The 20,340-nt window shown below is 43.4% G+C and overlaps 1 protein-coding gene and 2 long non-coding RNA genes across 6 annotated transcripts in view; 1 reads left to right on the top strand and 2 right to left on the bottom strand.

Moving 5' to 3' along the window:
* The window catches only part of LOC138685139 (uncharacterized), a 34,787-nt gene extending 25,020 nt beyond the window's left edge, over positions 1-9,767 (bottom strand). Inside the window, exons 1-2 of one of the 2 annotated variants that reach the window (XR_011324403.1) lie at positions 9,205-9,767; positions 8,858-9,037 (exon numbers count right to left, since the gene is read on the bottom strand). This is a non-coding gene — a long non-coding RNA (uncharacterized lncRNA). Of the gene's footprint in view, positions 1-8,791; positions 9,038-9,204 lie in introns of both variants that reach the window. The other variant, XR_011324401.1, reaches the window with a different exon arrangement.
* Positions 3,459-7,872, bottom strand: LOC138685140 (uncharacterized). The gene is made up of 2 exons (XR_011324405.1): positions 7,816-7,872; positions 3,459-5,289 (listed from the first exon to the last, which is right to left on the bottom strand). It is a non-coding gene; the product is annotated as an uncharacterized lncRNA (long non-coding RNA).
* Positions 9,768-9,883: 116 nt separating the features above from the next.
* STAT4 (signal transducer and activator of transcription 4) overlaps positions 9,884-20,340 on the top strand; it is a 43,382-nt gene continuing 32,925 nt past the window's right edge. For 2 of the 3 annotated variants that reach the window (XM_069781874.1, XM_069781877.1), the window contains exons 1-3: positions 9,885-10,011; positions 12,432-12,560; positions 14,103-14,247. In XM_069781874.1, the coding sequence (XP_069637975.1) occupies positions 12,433-12,560; positions 14,103-14,247 (273 nt within the window). In that variant the 5' untranslated portion in view covers positions 9,885-10,011; position 12,432. Of the gene's footprint in view, positions 10,012-12,431; positions 12,561-14,102; positions 14,248-20,340 lie in introns of all 3 variants that reach the window. The other variant, XM_069781876.1, reaches the window with a different exon arrangement.

Here is a 20,340-nt window from a genome sequence, read left to right on the forward strand (position 1 = left end):
ATTACTGTGTGGTTTGCTTAGTTTTCTTTTGAAGATGCTTAACATATGGTATGATTTACACAACACTGGTAGTGAGCTCAAGACAGAAGATTCAATACTAGCTGCAGAAGCATGCAAAATTTACCACCACACATTAAGATCGTTCTTTTCATTAGCTGAGTATGACCATTTAACTTTGCGTATATAGCTAATTCGTATTGCTAAATATTCTTTTAACACTAAGAAATGGGTTTTTTTATGTTTTCATATGTATGGCTTGTAGTCGTAGCTGATGACATAGGAGCTGCCAAGGGGCGGAGATCACTTGCTTCCTCAGACAGGGCAGTCCTCTCCTTCCAGATGCGCACTTACACTCCTGGCTCCAACAATCTCAAGAAAAAAAAGACGTTTGTGTACAAGGGAATGGCACTCTACAAGATGTAGTCTGCAAACTATACAGCATACGGACTCCAGCTGGTACCTCCCTCCCTCAAGTGTCTGTGCAGGTCCCTTCCGAGGTGTCCCCCGGGGCTCAGCCCCCCACAGCTTTGCCAGTCATCGAGCCACTGCACAGTCACCTCTCCCAGCAAAAGCAGGCATGACAAGCAGGTCGGGGAAAACCCCTCAGCTGTCTGTTTTCTTTCTAGAGCTTCAAGGAAAGAAGTTACAAACTGGGCCACATTCTACAAAATACTACAGCCTTCAATAATATCACACCTTTTGGCATCGCTCAGTGCCCTGCACCTCCCAGTGCTGTGACCGCTCTGTGCATTCAAATACAGCGTTATTTCCTTCCCAGTAAAAGCAGTTTAAAAAACAACAACATATGGCTTGTAAAAAAAGTTGAAAAAAAAATACCACAAGATATACTAGCATCAGTTTAACTGAGAACCTCTTGCTCAGTTCTCAGGAGTTCAGAGAACTCAGCAGTTTCTTTTTTGACAAAAGATAGTGTTAGTGGCGTAGGTTATCTGCACCGCCGTAGCTATTGGAGCAGCACTTCTCAGTCTCTGGGTCACAAATAGGTCATAAACGTTCATGCAGCAGTTTGCAAAACAACTAAACACAGTGTAAGATTTTTTTGAAAGATAGGCATATATTCCTAGGTGTGGAAAGAACTAAACAAAATCAGCACTGGAAAAAGGATAATAATTCAAAAGATTTGTCTCATTCTTTTGATTGCAAATGATAACTACTGTGGCAGCACTCCACAATGCATTTGTGATTAATTTTTTCCCCCAATGAAGTTAGGCAATTCTCCCTTTTTTTCCAATAAGTTTAGGAGGCCATATGAATGAAAAAAAACTTGAAAAACACTGGTCTAGATAGCCTCACCATCAGGGTTCCCTGTCTGAAAATCTAAGAGTCATGGGTTCTCACCAGGCAGATGCTGGGGATCCTGAACTAGAGGAGAGAAGAGGAAAATTGAGATCACAGATTTCCACTCATGTTGGTTTTAGGAATAATGATATAAACTGTAGAAAGAGGAACTCTCTATTCTGTGCTAAAGTATTGAGATATGTGAGAAATACATATCATTAAGTATTAGAAATGATGAGTCAAAGAACATTGGAAAAAAGTGATTTATGGCTTGTATTTTAAAAGAGTACCTTCATAGTACCTACCATTTTCATATTTTGGCAACATTTACATTACTCGAAACTTAGGATGGAAGAGAAAAAGCCCTTGCTTAATTCCTGATAATCAGTGTCAGTCAAACGCAAGACTGCTTGCTGGGATGCTCCCCCAGCACACAAAGGCCTGACGAGGACAGATGCAGAAATACCCAAGTAGTTCTTTACTGTGACCCGTCCACCCAACTTGACCACATGCAAAGTACAGCAACAATGCAGCAGTTTGTTGTCTAACACAAGGCAGCATATCAAAGCAAACCTTAGCCTCATTTTTAATTGGACAAGATCCTAAATTCACTTCAGATGAAATCTGGGTGGCATTTAGGAGCCGAGCTGAGGAACGCAATCCTCAGAATTGCTGCCCAGTCTTTTACACACCTAGAATTTGTGGGTGTCTGAGTGATGCCATTGAAGTTGTGCTGCCCGTACCCAGGTTTGTTTAACAGCTTGCTGCCCACTTCTGCCCTAACCCAGTTCTGATTCAGGACTCTCCAATTTGGCAAGAACCTCAGCATGCTCCACCTCAGAGCACAAGCTCAAACAACACACAACACGCACCAGTCTCAGGGAGCAATTCCTGCTGCAAACGTCACCCTCCCCTTTAAATCCATGCACTGTTTTGCAAATAAATCAGTAAGTCAGTATTTAAACCATTCAGCAGAACTCAAAGACCTGTTGTAATTTTCTTACCAGACTGAGGCACCCAGACATACTCCCTTTTTTCCTCTCCCAGCAGACTCCTGCAATCCTGAAACTGCAGGCTGCTTCAGAGTATTACAGAGGAAGATGAGGAGTACTTTCTCCCACAGCTGAAGCTGTGCCACTTCATCCAGACAGGAATGAAAGCATCATTATGCCCAACCACAAAGGCCCTCAGCTCTTACTGGGAAGAAGGCTGGGCTTTGATTCCCACTGCATGCACCCCAGACATCATAACTTCTTCATATGAAGCGCAAAGTCCTTGGACACTGATGCTGGACTGCCTGAATGAACAGGCTACAGTGAATCAGCAAGCTCTCTCCTTGAACCTCAAATCTGTTTCTCCAGCAGAAAGAGGAGAACACGCATTCCCACCCTACAGGAGCCTCAGGACCAGAGCAGCCTCAGGGACAGTGCAAGATGGGAGCTTGAACAACCACAGGCTGACAAAAGAATTGAACTTTGGTGTTACCTATGTCCTTTTGTGGCCTGAAGCTGCTTTCTTCCCTACTGGCATTTCACCTCATGTTAGCCTGCTCTAGAAATCACTTTTTTCTCCTTGTGAAGACAAGAGAACAACATGAGTTTTGTTCACACCATTAGAACAACTTCCAATGCTAAGTTTTCACATACAGTCTTAGTTCTTCCTGTCATCCTACACCTGCAGACACTCCAATTGTCTCCCAGTGAAAACAAGCTCAGTTTCATTTCTGGTATGAACCGATCATACTAAAAATTGATTCATACTGAAAATTTTGAAACATACTATAAAAAGCCACATGGAAAATTTAGGAACAATAATGATTTTCAAAATAAATACAGGATCACTATTCTCATCCATACTGCTTCTCCTTCCCTGCTGCCATGGGAATTGCACTGAGGGACATGCCAGTTTGCAGCTAACCTTCCCATCATCAGGACCCTTACCTACAGCATGCTGAGGGGCTGAGATCCAGGAAGAAGCAGGTTTACAGAGGAAAAGTAAAATCTCATCTGACTAGGATTTGTTATAGGAGGCTGGAGAGGAATAGAAGGATCCAAGCAAATACCACTTTCGTATATCCTAGGAGGAAGACAATGAGTCCATAACAGGCATGGGATTGCCATCCTCCTTGTGATATCCAACAATACAATTACGGTCAACTGTACAACTGCTTCAGATTTGCTGATATCTTATTGCCTAGCCAAGGAAAAAGCTGACAGTATTTCTGAAGGTGTGCAGTCTGTTATACAAATAATATAAAAAGATAAGGTGTTTCAGAGAGTAACATAAATCAAGAGGTTCTTCTGGTACCATCAGAGTTAAAACCTGTAACTTTAATACAGAATATTTCAAGTATTATCAAGCAGAGATAATCAGACTTTGGTTTAATTGCTCCCTTTGTGAAAAGACTTTATTAAATTAATTAACCAAGTTATCTTCTCAGAGCACGATCCATTACTAATTCTAAAATTATTGATCTTTTCATTTGGAAGTCATTGTTCGGCATCAAACTGCTAGCAAGCTTAATAAAACTCAAGGACTCCTCTAAGGACCTAAGAGACTGCAAAATGAAAATATTCCTAAGTATGCTCAGAAATTACCATTATGCATAGTCATCTTGATCCCAGGCAAGGAAGGCAGTAAGAACTTAAGTAACTATTGACAGCACAAATCCCAAGTGAGCTTACTATGAAAAAATTCTCTTTTCTCTTGTCCAGCCGACATTGACTTACATACTAATCAAGCTGCATCGCCAAGGGTCTCCATTTTGCCCTCCAAGCTGTACTTCACAGGAACATGCATACAAAACCACAGCATTCTCCACATCACACTGACTTTGTATTCCTTTCTCACACTCTACTTTGGAAACCACTAATCACAAAGTCTTCAGCTTCTGTGCAAACAAAAAGTGATCATTACCAATTGACAGGGAAGCTGTTGTATCAAATAAGTAAAAAAGCTTCCTGAGCACCCACAGACTAGCCTGAGTGGAAAAGCCTATTAAAATAGTACTACTAGCATTCCTAATAATCTACATAACTACAAACAAAAAAGGAAACCTGACTCTGAAGTAATTCAGGAGAAGTAAAACTTACATTTGCACGATATCATTGAAGAAGTGGAAGGGTTAAAGCAATCATATATATCAAGTGATGAAAAGTGCTGAAAAAATAGTTACTGGAGGAGGGATACAAGGCAAAGCAGATTTACAATGATATTCCACATATGCAATTATTCATTATCAAAAAGAAGTTTCATTTACAGTACAAGGTAATTTATAGAAGGTGCTCACAGTTCCTCTCCTTCTCCTTGATCTTTTAAACTACTTTCTTTGCCCTCACTTCTTTCCATGCTTCCTCCATTTCTCCACACATGCCGTTTCCATAAACAATGGCAGATAGACATTCAGGTGGAATTGAGGCCTTTCAGATAATGTCTTCCTACCTTAATTTTGTCAGTGCGTAAGTTTGCATGGTGACCATAGGACCCCAAGTGGCATTGGCCTTAACTTCTACAAGAGAGATGCACAGGCTTTTTTCTCCTTAGTGGAGTACCTCCTTCCCAGAAAAAACTCACCAGAATATCCAAATCTTTCCTCTTGAGAGCCAATACCTCCAAACTTTCCCAGGATACACGTTAAACCACTCAGTGCAAAATTGCAAATGTGACATCAAGAGGTTAAAAAAATAAATAAAGCATGCATCAAAGCAACATATCTGTTGTTCAAAGATAACAATAAAAAAGAGAACTCCTGATGTCCGAGCTTGACAGAAGAACTTCTCACTTTGATCTTGCTATGAACCGGTGCAGAAGATCCTCTCCCCAGAAGATCCTCTCCCCAGCAGCAGGGATGGGCATGGACCCTCCATTAGGGCCAAAGAGGTCTGGGCACAGCACAAACCACAGCAAAAAGCCTCAGAAGGGAAGTCCTCTACCTACAGGGCACTCGTTGTGACCTGCTTCTGCATTGCTGAGTGGTCGCTCTACCTGTACCTGCCAAAAAAGCAAAGCTAGAGACTGCAGTATTGAAAGGCCATACTGCCACAAAAGCAGAGACCTGAGCCCAACTCAGTGGGAGAAAACTGCATTTTCTATAATTCCTGATTTCTCATTATTCTCTACACGGCAAGTTAATTACTTTTTTCTAGTTGATATCATCTTCAATTTGGGTGAGATATGTATCTTCACTTCATATGCATTTATACATCTGCACACGGTTCATTCATTACTGGAAGGGGGAAAACAGTAAGTTTTTCAGCAAGTGAGAACAACCAAACAGCCACCCCCCCCGCCATCTTTTCTAAGCATAACAATCGTTCTTTTAGCTACACACAAATATAGAGCCAAGAGTTCTTTCCAGTATTCATAAACAGCTTGTTACAACATGTAACTTCAGGACAACATTGCTGTTCCTGTCTTTTTCTCCAAATAGAGGACAGTAAGGGATGTGACCTGCACACACAATTGCTGATTTACGCTGTGCTGACTAGGAGGAACTACACTGTCAGCAAGACAATTTCTCATGATTACAGTGTTTACTAGTCTCACTGAGACCAGAAGTCCATGTTCTGAATGTAAGAAGAAAAGCTATGAATGGTTCAGATACAAGACATAATGCATGTATAGCATGCACAAGCTAAATGTCTCCTGTATGTAAAAGATAGATGACACATACTCTAATTAAAGGTTAGTCAAGAAGTATAATGACTAGAGGCCAAACATAAGAGATGATAATCTTGATTACAGGTTGGTCAGACAGATCAAAGTAATAAATTGGCTCAGTGTTCCTAGAAACAACTTTGTGAACTTTTGATGAGAAGATTATCATGTCGTGAATTCCTTCTCCATCACTTGAGACTTTTTGTTCCCTTTAAATAGCCCACATAATTCAGACACTTCTTATTCTCCTGCTCTGACCGATGCTAAAACACTGGTGAAGTGGAATGAAATGTTACACCGTGAAGATTAACCTTGACCTGCCAAACTCAACAGTGGCTTGAAGCTTCCCTGGCCTGTACCTATCCATACCCTCCAGGGCTGCAACCTGCACCCTTACCGTGCTACTGTGACTCAGTGCAGCTGAAAAACTTCCTTCCCCTCCATGGGCTGCCCTAGGCTCTTTACTTCCTTGCCCCCCACTTTGCAAGCATCGTTTCAGCCTGTCCTGCCTTGCCAGTGTGCCTCACTGAACTCCTCCACTGAGTGTGAGCCACAACTCCTTGCCCCTGAGCTTCATCTTTCAGCCCACACGGATGCCTCCTTCACACCTTCCTCATGTGTTAGCTCAGCAGTAATCACTGCATGCCTCCAGCCATCTCCTCTGGGATCCTGTCCACGTAGCTCTCCTCCCGAGCTTCCTTGAACTGACCTAGACCATCTCTTTCTTCTCATCTCAGTCCTGCTCCACAGCAGTTTCCCTCACACCTCCAAGCACCATTGCATCCTTCCTGGTGTGCTAACACACCCCACTTATCCTTCTTCCAAGAGCACAGAGCTGAGCCATTGCCCAACCTCAGAAGGGAACCTCTTAGCCCTCACCACCCTGACAGCATGCTCTGCTGCTCCACACCCTCCTCTCTCCCACCTGTGCTCCTCAAACAGGCCCCCCACTCAGGCTGTCTTATCTTCCCACGCACACCTCAGGCCTTTCCACATTCAGCCATACCTCAACCCCTTTGACCATCCAACTCTAACACCCTAGGACCACAAGCCTCTTTACTCCCCTCCTGCAGATGAAGTGCACTTCCCTTCCCCAGTCTCCAGCGAGCTTCTGTGAAGCCCCAGGATTCCTCCCGACTCACTGTAACATCACAAGCGACTCCACTCATTCTTCTGCACCCCTTGCTGTGAGGATTGCACCCTGTTCTCCTGCCTCCACAGCCATGGCTTGTATCCAGCATCCTGCACCCCCAACAGCTGGTTCCACAGCTGCTCTCCATCCCAGCAATTGACCTGCCTCCACTGCCATAGCTGCCAGAAAGTGCAGAGAGGAAGGAGGGGAGAGGGGAATAGGAACCATCTTCCCAGAAACTGATCTCTGAACCTCAGATGAAGAATGACCTCTGATTACCCTAGGTTTTGGGACTGACACCTAACTGAACTTTTTTCTCATGGCCTCTTGAAGCAAGCCTGAATAGATATTTGCATCAGATAATAGGAAGCATAGTATCATCTTAATAGCAACCACTCCATCATATAGCTGCTTCTCTAGGTTAAGCAGAGAAACAGCAAGCAAAAAGGGGATTGGAAACCTGTTACTGTCTTATTTTATTGGGATGGTATGAACTACCTGTCTTCTTATCATTACAGATAGCAGTTACGTAAGGATGCTCAGAGAATGAGTACTTAATCTAAAAAGAAAAATAAATAGTTACCAATATTTATTTAAAGTCTGCAGAAAAAAGTACAGTGCAATAGTTCCCCCTACTGACAGCACAAAATCAAATTACTAATCAATGTTATTTCCTGGATGGTCCTCAAATCACTCAATGTCCCAGTGTGGTACCTACACAAGCTTACCAGTACACAGCAAACCACGTGAACATCAGCCACCTTCGAAAATGATGAAGATTTGCCAAATGGTAGAGAACAAAACTTGAGAAAACTGACTTAGGGTTGATCCCTAAGACTACTTACCACATACACAATATGACAGTATGCAGTCCTATGGAAAGATTACAAAATGTGTGTGAGTGTATGTGTTCTGAATGGAGTGCCAGGATATCCATCAGCAAAAACAGAACCGTAAGTAAAGTGCAGCTGTATAGCTTCCGATGCTTGCTGAAATCTAAAGAACAGATGGCAGGTCTGAGCAGAGACTTGCCAAACTCTGGCTGTATTTGGGGACTGACCTCTGTGGACAAAGAGCAAGTCTGACATTCAGTCTGGTCCCCAGATCCCAACAAAAGGCAGTGAAAATATTGTCATTCTGCTCTAGTGTCAGCTCTTTTGAGCCAGTGGCAGCTGAGTTAAATCAGAACCAAGAACAGCCGCTTAGAGAAGTCGAAATGCAATTTAGTGTGTGTCTGGTCATGAACAGCAAAAGAAGGATTCCTCTGGCCTTGTACGCCTAGCCTTCATTTCTGGGCTGTAAAGCTAACATGATTTTGCACTCTGGTCATTGAGCAAAAAAATAAGAGGCTGAAGAAAATCCTCTAGTACATTATATTCGCATCTCACTTGAAAAAGGCAATAAGCAAATATGCAATGATACAACATAAAAGAATAACAGAAATAAATAGAGAGTCTATTGAAATATGCACTGGACCACACAATTCTATAAATTAGGATTTTGCAGACTTCTGTTATGATCCTGGTCCTCTGTATACAAATGCATGTGAAAAATTGCTAAGTGCTATTAAAGATAACACCAAATCTCATTTCAAGCACATGTCCAGTGAATGTGGTGTCTACCCAGCCAATATTCAGACACGGGTCAGCTGCTGACACCTGTATACAATCTTCTAGAAGTTGCCTACGTATCAAAGCTTCTTACCTCACTTTCAATTCTCCCTCTGCTCCGTCTGGAAAAATGTAATTACACATCAATGGGGACACGCACCTTCCTCTTAACTGCATCTCCAGCACCTGGCGTTTTCACTTGAACAAGGTTTCATGTTCCTCCCAGTGCACAGAGAGCGTAATACCACTCGGTTGGCTCCCTGTCGGGTTCTGTGAGCATGCCTCTTACTCCAGGTTTGCACAGCCTGGCACAGAAAAGCCTCGCTCATGACTGGGGCTTCTGGTAAGACAAAATACGACAAATAAAACAACAGTCAGTCAAAAGGATCCTCTTTAGGGCAGACTGCAGCTGCTCTGCATCACGCCAGAGCCACGATCCTAGCACTCACGCTCTGTGCCGAGGCAAGGTGGCTTTGAAACGGTCATGATTTCACATTTTCTACTCACTTTGTTTTTAGCGGCGTTGCGCCTGCCATTACAGAAATCCTCCTTCCAATAATACACTTCTTTAGGGAAGAGACACCTGGAGCACGCCTGTGTTGCCATAACCCTTGCTGTAAGAGCATTATTTACGGATACGACGTGGGACCATTACGTCCGTAGGGCAGGGAACGAATCTTTTAGTTCGGGGCGAAGCTCCTGCATCCCAGGTACGACCCGGGAGGAGAAGGCTGCGGGAGCCCCCGGCGCCCGCCGTTCCCGCGTTCTGCCGCCGACCCCGGAGCGCTGCCCTGCGCCCGCCAGCCGGGGCTGGCGACGGCAGAAGCGGGCGGGGGCTGCGGTGGTCGGCCGGGCTGCGCACGGCGAGGCCGGTGGCTCCCTGCCGCTCAGCCCAGCGCCAGCCGCCTGGCTCCCCAGGGGCGAGGCGAGTCGGAGAGACGATAACGTTTTTTAAGTCCCCTGAGGACAAAAAACCTCCTTCCCGCTCTGAGCTTCTCCTGGGTACTCGCCGCGCCTTCTCCCTCTCCGGTCCCTGCCCCGCACGCTTCCCGCCTCCTGAAACGCGCCCGTACCGAGACCCGGGCGGGGGTCGGGGGGTCTTTCTCTGGGGGCTCTGGAGCGCTGGGCCCGAAGGCGGCGCCCGGCGCCGCGCCCGCAGGCCGCGGGCCCGGCTGACGCACAGGAAGGCCGCTGCCGGCGGGGCCGGGGGCGGGCGCGGCATAAAGCGGGCGGCGGCGGCGCGGCGGGAAGGCGCCGGGCAGGAGGGAGCCGCCGCCGCCGGCAGAAGGGCTCGGGCGGGACCCGCTGGCGCAGGCAAGTGGGGCTCCCCGGGGGAGAAGGGCCGGGGCCGGGGCCGTGCCCCCGCCGGCGGGGTGGAGCGGGTGGGCCCGGCCGCTGGGAAGGGCTGAAGCGCTTCTCTGCGGGGGGCGACGGCAGAAAATTCACGCAGCGTTCGGTGCCGACGGTGCCGCTAGACGGAGGCTCACAGGGCAAACCGGCAGCCTGCAAGCGAGCGCTTCGCCGCCGAAGAAGGGGAAGGTCAAGCGGCTGCGATAGCGCTAGCGCCGCTGACTGCGTCCCGACGCGGGCCGGGCCGGGCCGGGCCGGGCCGGGCCGCCCGCCGCCTCTGCCGGCTGCCGTCGGGGCCGGCCGGAGCGAGCTACAGCTCTCGGAGCTCTTCGAGCGCTCCTGCGCAGAGGGAAAAAGGATGCCAGGAGGCACTGTACCGAGCACGTTCCAAAAGAAACATTTACAAGCTGCACCCCTGTGCCCTGCAAGCGTTCGCGCGTGTCAGCGTCCCTGGGCGCTGCGGAGAGGGCCTAAGGGGGCCGCAAAATCTTGGCGCTCCACCCCGCCCTGGAGATTATAACATTAAGTTTTCTTACTACTCTTTTTAGGACATCATAATCACCAAAATTCACCAGAAATTGCAATGAAAAGTCCCACTGAAAGCTTACAAATCCTAATTTTTTTTCTGAGCACGAGTTATTAATGCGTTGTGGTTTGGTTCCGTGTGCGTATCTCAAGAAATAAGGCCTGTGATTCTGTGTAACTATCAGTATGGCAACAAAGACAGTGAAACGCTCCTATGCGTTACTCCTTCCCCCACAATTTAAAGAAACAAAGTAAACGTTCAGGCAATATTTTTGCCTCCCTGAATGGAAGTAATAAAGAGGCGGGAAATGTCACTGGGCACATTTCCACTGACGTTACATACAGCATCCTTCGTACCACACACACAATCATCCCATCCAGCCTTTGTCAAGGAGAAACTAAAAGCTGTCACTTTTACTTTTGCATGAGTAAGTACTCAGGACTCCATTACACCTTGAGATACTTAATCTTTTTTTTTCTTTTTTCCCCTCTGACTTAAGAAAATGCAAAATGAAAGACCACATCATTAAAAACACGATGTAGTCTCTACTTCAGACTGTTGACATTCTGAAACTGTGATTCAGAATAGGAAATAGAAAAGCTGTTTATAAAAAGGTCAACTTTCTATAAAAGCGTCAATTTTGATAAAATATCTTTTTTTTTCAGGAAAAATTTCTATCAAAAATGTTCAAACAGATGTCATATGTTGACCTACTGCAGTGCAATCTTTAGTCCATGACTGGATTTTGTGTATTTTGTTAACACGAACAAACATCCTAACGAAAGGGAAGACAACCTCTGGTATGGGATCAGGGTGTGGGCAGAGCCCACTCGAGGACGGAGATCCCAGGGCCCAGGCCCTAGGGCATCCCTCTTCTCTGCTCAGCCACGACTGCCTGCTCTCAACCCTACCACTGACTTTTTATCCGCATGCCACGTCTAGAATTACAGCCTGGCATAGCCTGCCCTCAGGCAACGTTTTATCTTAGTCTTTCCCCGCACTGAAAAAAATGACAATGAAAATGGTGTCTTCACCAGCGGGATTAATGATGATGTGGTACAACCCTAGAGTGCAAGTATCAGAAAGGTAGTGTTCTCCTAAGTGGGGAGAGAGTCACTCAGGGTGAGGGGTCTACGTGGAGAGCCTGCTCACCCAAAACAATCTCTTTAATCCATGGAGAGCAGCCGGCATTAATTTAGCCCACCTAAAATCTGGAACAACCAAGCTTCTAACTCCAGTATCTCAGTAAACAGCCAAAACGTACTTGGGATAGTTTTTTCAGTAAGAATTTCAGAGCCTGGCAATGAGCGATGCTACTCTTGCTTGTCTTATAAATGTTGTTCATAAAACAAACAGAACTCTCCAAACAGAAGATGTGGGGCTCTAGGAACAGCACAATAACATACAACCATTATGGCCTTAGGAAAAATTTGAGTGGTATGAGTTCACTAAGGAGAGAGCAAATTCATTGCTTTCTACTCTTCTTTCATAAGAATAGTTATACCTGGATTTGAAGAGTACAATCCTAACCTACTTCTCTTGATGAGAGATGCTGTGTAGATCTCCCTGCTTTAAAAGCATCATACAGTACCCCAAAATATTTGCATTAAGGAAGGAAATTGGCAGAGGTGCCCATTCAAGTGTAAGAGCTGGAACTTCTTTTAATGGTCTTGCTTTCTTTTCTCCCTCTTCCCTTTAACTGACTAACTTTAGTCAAGTACCACTTGTTTTGAAAGACAGAATAAACAGGAACATTGAAGTATATGATAAGAACTACAGTGAAAATAAGTGATTTATGCACTTTGGGTTATTAATTCGTATTCAACTTTCAGTGACAAACATGTTTAATCTTTTGCAGTATGTCCCAATGGAGTCAAGTTCAACAACTGGAAATAAAGTTTTTGGAGCAGGTAGACCAGTTCTATGATGATAACTTCCCCATGGAAATCCGGCATCTGCTAGCACAATGGATAGAAAGCCAAGATTGGTAGGATTAAATTTACTTCCTCTCATATGATTTCAGTCATGAACAATTCTTTCATTATCTGGCAGATTTTATAGTGCTCATTTGGGAGCTGGGCAGGCACCTGTACTTCAAGAATAGTATTCCACTAGTTATGGATTTAGCCTGTTGAACTGTCAGAGTTTAAATTTAAGGAGTGCTTGAACATGAGGTTTCATTTGAACTTGCTCTTAAACAAGATCCAATAAAAATGGTCTAGCAAATTAATGGTATTACAGGCTTTTCATAGAAAAAAATAATGCAAGTTAGTTTTCAATGGAAATGTTATACATTTATCTCTTGCAGCATAAAATTATTCACTTGTCCAAAACTGCACTTAAAGCAGGATATATAATTTGGGGGAACAAGCCAGCTACTTTCAGGAACTGTTCTCTAGAAGGTGAATTTATGCATAAAATTGGATCAAATTCACTGGATGGTTATCTTCAGAAAATTCAGAACTAAATGTTTATATTAGTCGTACCAGAAGGAGACATCTCAGTTTTTCAAGCTAAATCCACAAGGCTATTGGAGGACTACTGCAAAAAAAAAAAATCTGCTAAAGAATATAATCTTTCCTTACAGTTTATAGCTCTGTGCTTACGGGGCTGTAGGAACACGGGAAACATTAAAATCTCCTTTTTGCCAGATTTAGCAGGCATATCTGAAACAGGCATCTGCCATTTGGGGGCAAGGAGAGACGATATCCCAAGGACAAGGATGCCATGCAGTCCAAAGTCTGTCTTCCTCTATTTTGCTCGCTAATGTTATTGCCCTTTGTGTATCAAGCTGTTCTATAAACAGCAGAACCAGTAAAGCCTGGTTCTGTGAGTGTTTGTGTCCTTTGTCCCCTACATACCCTTCACCAGTAGCTTCAGAGTCTTCCCGTATCCCCAAATAGTTTGGCCGGGCAAAGGCTCATCTGGTGCCTGGTGTGAAGATATATATCTGCTGACTGGCCATCTGGCTGTTACCTCCTGGAGCAAGTTATTACTGCCATTTGCCTCAGTGGAGGCACTAATTTGGATTCCTCTCCTCTACCAACCTGCCAGTTTTCTGTTAAATTTGTAAGAACATACTATCTTTTAGACTCCGAGCCCAGTGTCAACTTTGTCTGAAACTGGGCAGCAAATTCAGAGATTGTATCTCTCTGACTGACAGAGTGAGAGGGACGGTATGCATATGAGAGGTCTCATTTCCTCTGAGAAGTGGGCTAAAACTATTTAAATATTCACTGGACCAAAGACTAGAAAACTCCGGTTCTCTCCCCTCTGGCCGACTCCATAGCCTGTGCTAAGAACATCCTCACCCTGTCTTTATAGCTGCATATCTACATGAATATGAATAAAAGGATCATAAAATCAATTATTCACAACTATAACTCTCTAACTATATGCAAGTCACCATATATTTAAAGCCTTTTTTTGCTGCCTAGATTTCTGAATAGATTATAATTTTCTGTAGAGATAGATTGATACTTCTTACGACATTTTAAACACACATGGTTCCCATTCATTGATTCTTCAGGGAGGCTGCATCCAACAATGAAGCAATGGCAACGATCCTTTTACAGAATTTGCTAATACAAGTGGATGAACAGCTGGACCGGGTTTCACAGGAGAAGAATCTTCTCTTGATACACAACCTGAAAAGAATCAGGAAGCTGCTGCAGGTTGGTCGTTACTTCAGATGACAAATTGCATACCCTTACTGGTTTCTAAAGGTAGTGCCCAACCTCTTTTGAACACAGTTTGCTCCTGTGCACAGCTCAGAGCTGTCCTGATTGCTGTAGACTGCAAGTAGCTATGGGAAGACCAAGCCTTCAATAAGATAATTCAAAATAATAATCCCACTGTCTGTTACTTTGTGGAACAATAATTCAAATTTTCATGCATGCTGCTCAGATACAAGTGCTGTGACTTCTTAGCTCTGTGTGTATCTGTGTTTCACTGAGCTCTTAAAAATAAGACTGTATAGCGCTTATGGATGCTCATGTTTATTACAAATGTAATTACCACCTTTTAGACACATACAGATATCTACCTATGGAATGAAAATGCATATTTGGGGCTTAAAGCAGCACCCCAAAAAAGGAACCTCTTTAAATCATTAGCATGTTTGCTATTTTACGCTTAGCTGGGATTATTTGTTATGAATGGCTTAAAGGATTTTCCGTTAGGCTTCTGCAAAATGGTATTTATTTCGATTGGCTGAATGTTTCTCTAATAATTGTTTATCTAAGGCAAGGATTCTCAGAGTTCCACTTCATTAGTCACCTACTTCCTGACATTTATGTGTCTGCTGCATAGAACAGATATGCGTCTGAGTTTAATGAAAGTTTGGGGGTTTTTCTCCTCTTTGATGGTGTTTTCCATAAGTACTTAAATGACAATTATATTGCTTGCAAAACATTTTCTTTATTTGAGAGATATATATATATACACACACACTGGTCTGGAAAATCTTAGCATGACCTTGCCAATTTTGTTCTCTTTATGGCTGTGTGTCTTTCTATTCTTTATCCTAATGGTGGCCTCTTAAAAATGTGACAGTATTTCCATTGCTACTACTTTTTCTTCCGGTGTTACGCAAGCAGTCTCATGTAACTTAACTTAAAACTAAAGTTGCTTTTTGTTTCTTTTCTGGGTTGTGTAGTAGCACTATCTATAATTTCAGTACTGCTCAAACCCCAGATTTACTTCACTGCTTTTGGAGTTAACTGCAGAAAGGTTAATCTGGTTATTTCTGTCATGGTCTTGGCACGCTTTACCACCATAGGGCTGAGACAGAGCTGCATCACCTTAGTAAAGGCATTCTCCCACAGTAGCGTACACGTGGAAAGAGCATTTCAGGGCACTGAAGCAAGCAGTTCCTTCGTGTGTTCCTGGCTTAAAAGACTGTGCATTTATGATTATACCATCACAATGTGCACATGCAGAAGGACTGGTATATATTTACATACAGGCTCTACAAAATTAAAGTCTCTCACGGTTCCTTCTTTTCTTCATACTGTTTATTTTATGCTAAAATTTTTACCAAAACTTGAAGTGGCAGCTCTGCATGCTCTGTGAAACTTGGCATACCGAGACAAGTAATCAGGCCTTGGGCACACACGCAGGAGTTTATGTAATAGCCAGTGTGAAAATGGCCAGAATGAAAACCATTTTCTCTAAGTCCTGGCATGTTTGGAAATTATATTATGATGTGCTTCCCAAAGAGCACAAAGCAAAGGAGGCTTATTGCAGAAAAGCAAGAGAAGGGGAGTTTTAAGTGATTTCTGATTAAGTGGTTTCTCAGGTGGCAAGGATCTGAGTCACAATTCCAGAACAAGGCAAAACACTCAGGCATCCCCATTACAACTGTACAGCTAGGTTACAGTCACCATATAGTACTTACAGCAGCAGCAGAGCCAGCACCAGAGCTGGTCTTTTCCTTCTCTAGATAAAGTGACAGTAAAGGTCCATGTGGAGTAGCCTAACCCATCATTTCACTTGATTGCTGGCTCCCAAAAGAAATGCCACACAACATGCACCAACTTGTTTATCACCCTGTAGCACTGTAAGGCTGTGACTTAGCAAGCTTTCCCAAGCAGCAAGGTCTCTCTGCTCTCCTGGGTTGCAAAGGTCTGTAGGTTTGCAGTCTAAAGCATTATGAACTTCTTGAGAGGACATGTGTGACGCTGGAATTATACCACTTAGTAAAAAGGATCTCAGTCTCGAGCGTTGCAGTAAAATGTTTCCAGCTGAGCAAAAAAATACAACAGCTCTCTCCATCACTAATAATGTTGCCCTTTCTCCATTATATCAAGACAGCAGATAACCTGCATTTAGATAACAAGCTACTCGTTCAGTTTCAAAATACACACGCGAACCACCAGATACTGAATGGCTCTTTCACTATTAGAGCTTTTCCTGATTTCTCATGACTGTTAGCACTATCACCCACAGTCCATTCTGATTTTCAAAATAATTTCTATAGGCTGGAGTAGGCCCAGACTCTTGCAATGAGTTTATTGTTGTTTTGGATAAGGCAAATAACTTAAACTATGTCTTAAGAAGTCTGTGACGCAGGTATTTTGGATTTTTGTGTAAAATATTGTGTTACAACTTCTAATTTTTAAAACATAGATGATAAATGCATTTTCAGCCAAAGCATGGGCTGCATGTTCTATAGAGCTGCACAGGCAGTCTCCTGAGCTTCAGCTGTTAAAATTATTTCTTTATTGGTTAGGTAAGTACCTCAGGAAAAAAATGCTATAGTAGCTGTAATCAGCTGAAATCCTATCCTTGTTATTAACTGTCAAGTATTATTAATGGACTATAAACTGTATATGACACATAGTATGGACAGTATCTGCTGTAATGTCCTTAAATTTGACTATGCAAATTATGTAATGATGGGTCTAATTTTTTTAACGTATCACTGATTGTATTTTATTGCTGAATATATGAGAAGTTTGTAACTGGGCATTTGGCTCCCCACCCACCTGCTGGATGCACTGGCAGATACCCAACTCTTGCAATTTGAGCTAGTTCATGACAGTTTCATGAGACAACACCAGAAAAAGGTGACTGAGGTACACGGTACAGTGCCATGGTCCCTTTAGTCCCAACATACCACCTTGAGAAAGGAAGACTGGAAGGGTACGCTGTAAAACTAGAGAGATTTTTCACCAACTTTGATGGGGGAAAGACTGGGTTCCAAAATAGAAGAAGCTGCATTTGTAAACATCTTTTTATTTCTGGTGACTCTGTGAACAGTGTTGGTTTGATTTTCTCTGAAGGTTAGTTACCATGAGCCCACCTTTATCTCTGCTTTGCTCTCTAGCGCAAGCACTTCTTTGAAATTTCACAGTTCACTCCTCTTCCTTCCCCTCTGTACCACACTCACAGACGTACAGACACATGTACAGCGTGTACACACACAAAGCTGTTCAACCTCGATACATGATCAGAGTGCAATGTTTGTTCATTATTTCGAGCCAAATTGTGTTACAATACTAAGTAATACTAGTCAAACTTGGTAATGCTGGAAACCAGCATTTATCACTAAGTAGGCAGAGTAGTATGCCGAGTTATGGTATAGGTTACTAAATACTATGACAATAGCAATAATAAAACAATTAAAATTAGAGAACACACAAAAGCCATTCAAAAGCAATCTGTAGTTCTTGACAAAAAGCAAAGTGAGGGACTAGTGTTTAATTAGAAATACAGCTAGATCGTTAATGAAGACCAGCCTTAGAAGAGGAAGCAACGCACACTTTACAAATGGCTTGTGCAGCTGTTTGCTAGACAGCAAAGGATTCGTTAGGATCAAGATTGCTGGTGCTGTTACTGAATCTGGAGAGAATTATGCCTGCAAGTTACCAGCACCACAGCTGAGCACACCCCACCTGAAAGATCTTCCTAGGATTCATTTTTGTTATAAAATGGAGAAAATGTTCTATTTTGAGTTTCACCTGAAACATCTTTACGTAAACATCTTAGTTGCCCCGTGAAAATAATGATGGAAGTAGTGGAAGAAGAGAGAACTTGCCTGTCTCATACTCGCAATACAAAGGTTTGCGCAATCTTAGGTGTTGTGAAAGGGAAAGAGCAGAATTCTTAGCAGGAAGTTGGGTCTGCCTGGCACCCTTGCTTTTAGGCCACAGGGACCATCCTGATTCTCTCACCGTTAAAGAAATAACCATGGAACGTGGCATTTCTGCTCAGACTGCTGACATGTCCAAAATTATCTTGAGGCAAAAAGAAACATTGACCAGGAAAAATCCGATTTGACAAAGTTATAAGCACTTGAAAAAGTGCTGAGAAACTTAGCTAAGCAGCTGAGGTTACTGCTAGCTCTCAGTAATTTGCTTCTCTATTTCTTGCTTTCATTGAAACGTCGCTTCTTGACATTAATCTGGTATAAATGCACATATTATATTAAAATCAGGGTCAGCACTTTAAGTTAAAATCCTTCATATTTACTTCTTACATTATTATTACTTCTCCAGTCAGTAAATTGGATTCATTTTTATAGCAGAGCAGCCTTTTGTTGCTGTGCTCTTCGGTGGGAGACAGTACAGCACAGTCACTTGCTAAAGTTAAATTCTCTATCTTCCTGCAGAACTCCTCCTTCTCGCAGCAGTGGTTCTGGAAGGGGGTGAGGAGAGAAAATGTTTGGTGGCAATGGGGGAAGGAGGGGGGAAAACTATGTCTATGGTTCTTTCTCCTGCTTAAAACCTAGATGGAGAAAAGCAAAGCAGATTAGTCACAAGGAGATGTTTTGTTCTGTTGCCATGACAACAAAACATAAAGGGCAGATGTTAAGCTCAGAAGAGCTGCCTAGCACTTCTAGGAACCAAATTGCAGATGCAGCAGTCGACACGACCTTAGCCCATGAACAATTACATCTTAGTTTTCAGAAGGAAAGTTTTTAAATGACAGCATACCCGTCCCTGATGTAAGCTCCTGTGCAATACCTGGGTAGATTTAGTACACAAAGATGACTGGTGAAATAAATAGACACTTACGTAAGACAGGCACTGTCCGTGCTCCCGACTCACATGCCAAAGCCTTTGGTTAGGGGAGGGCAGCCGAGCTGCAGTGCACCAGGGGAGCCGAGGCAGGGGAGGCTCAGAGCAGCCTGGGAATCAGAGATGGCCACTACACCCCAGTGTCCCACTGCTCCATTTAGGGATGGTGCTGGTGGGCAGTTGCCTGTGGGTCTCCAGTGCTGTTCATCTCGGGGATGCTCTTCCCCCCCACTCCAAGCTGGAAATACCTGGAGCACTCAGCAGGTACCCACTAGAGAAGATGTAGCTCCGTGGGAGGCAGCCTGGCCCGTGCATGGGCTCAGGTGAGCTCCCAGGAACTGAAGAGCCACTGGGTGCATGACAGCTACATCAGGAAAAAGCAGAAATTCCCAGAATTGTCCTACTCATAACTGACACTCTCATTTATGCTCCAGCCTCAAGATAACTTTTGAAAGCAATCCCTTCTCATTAATGGCAACATGCATCTGTGTCACATCACTGTTTATGGTATTCGGGGGAAAATCTGATTACATAAATCTTCCTTTATAAAAGTAAAATAACAGATTTCAGGAATAAGAAGGGCAGCTCTGCTCATTTACCATTGAAACCTGAGTTAATGAGCATACTGTGTGCTCTGGGGAACAATTTGCTGTAAATGATATATATTCATGATATTCATTTAATACTCACAGCAGATTCTCAGGTACTAGTGAACTTTATCTGCTCGCCAGGCCTGCTAGAGCCTAAGATGAGGTGAGGGAGGGCAATGGGTATTCTGCCTGAATGAGCAAGTCTGCGTGCACACCATTAACACCTTGGGGTATGCTTACAAAGGGAGAGGTCAGGCAGAATCACCAGATTTGCTGATTCACACCAACCAGTTATATCAAAATGAGCTTTTGGAAGCACTGTAGTTATACATGGAGTTCAGAAATAATATTTTAGTTATATTTCTTTCTCCTACATAGCCCTCCTTTTTTATGGAAAGATCTGGAATAGCATCTGAAAGTATCTTCTGCCGTCTTAATCAAAATATATATTAATATTATGGCACTTCTTGCCATATAAAATTCACCCTGTTTCTAAGTAGTACAAATAGCATCTTACTTTGCACGATGCTACTTAAAACAGTAACAGTAGTGCGTTCCTGATTCTGTTTCAAGTTCTCGGTTATACTGCCCAGCTTGTTTCCATCTGTAATGAGAACTGAACATCTTTGTGCTTCTCCAGTTAGAACTAAAATGA

This window comes from Haliaeetus albicilla, chromosome 4 (assembly GCF_947461875.1).
Source record: "Haliaeetus albicilla chromosome 4, bHalAlb1.1, whole genome shotgun sequence".
NCBI classification, from domain to species: Eukaryota; Metazoa; Chordata; class Aves; order Accipitriformes; family Accipitridae; genus Haliaeetus; species Haliaeetus albicilla.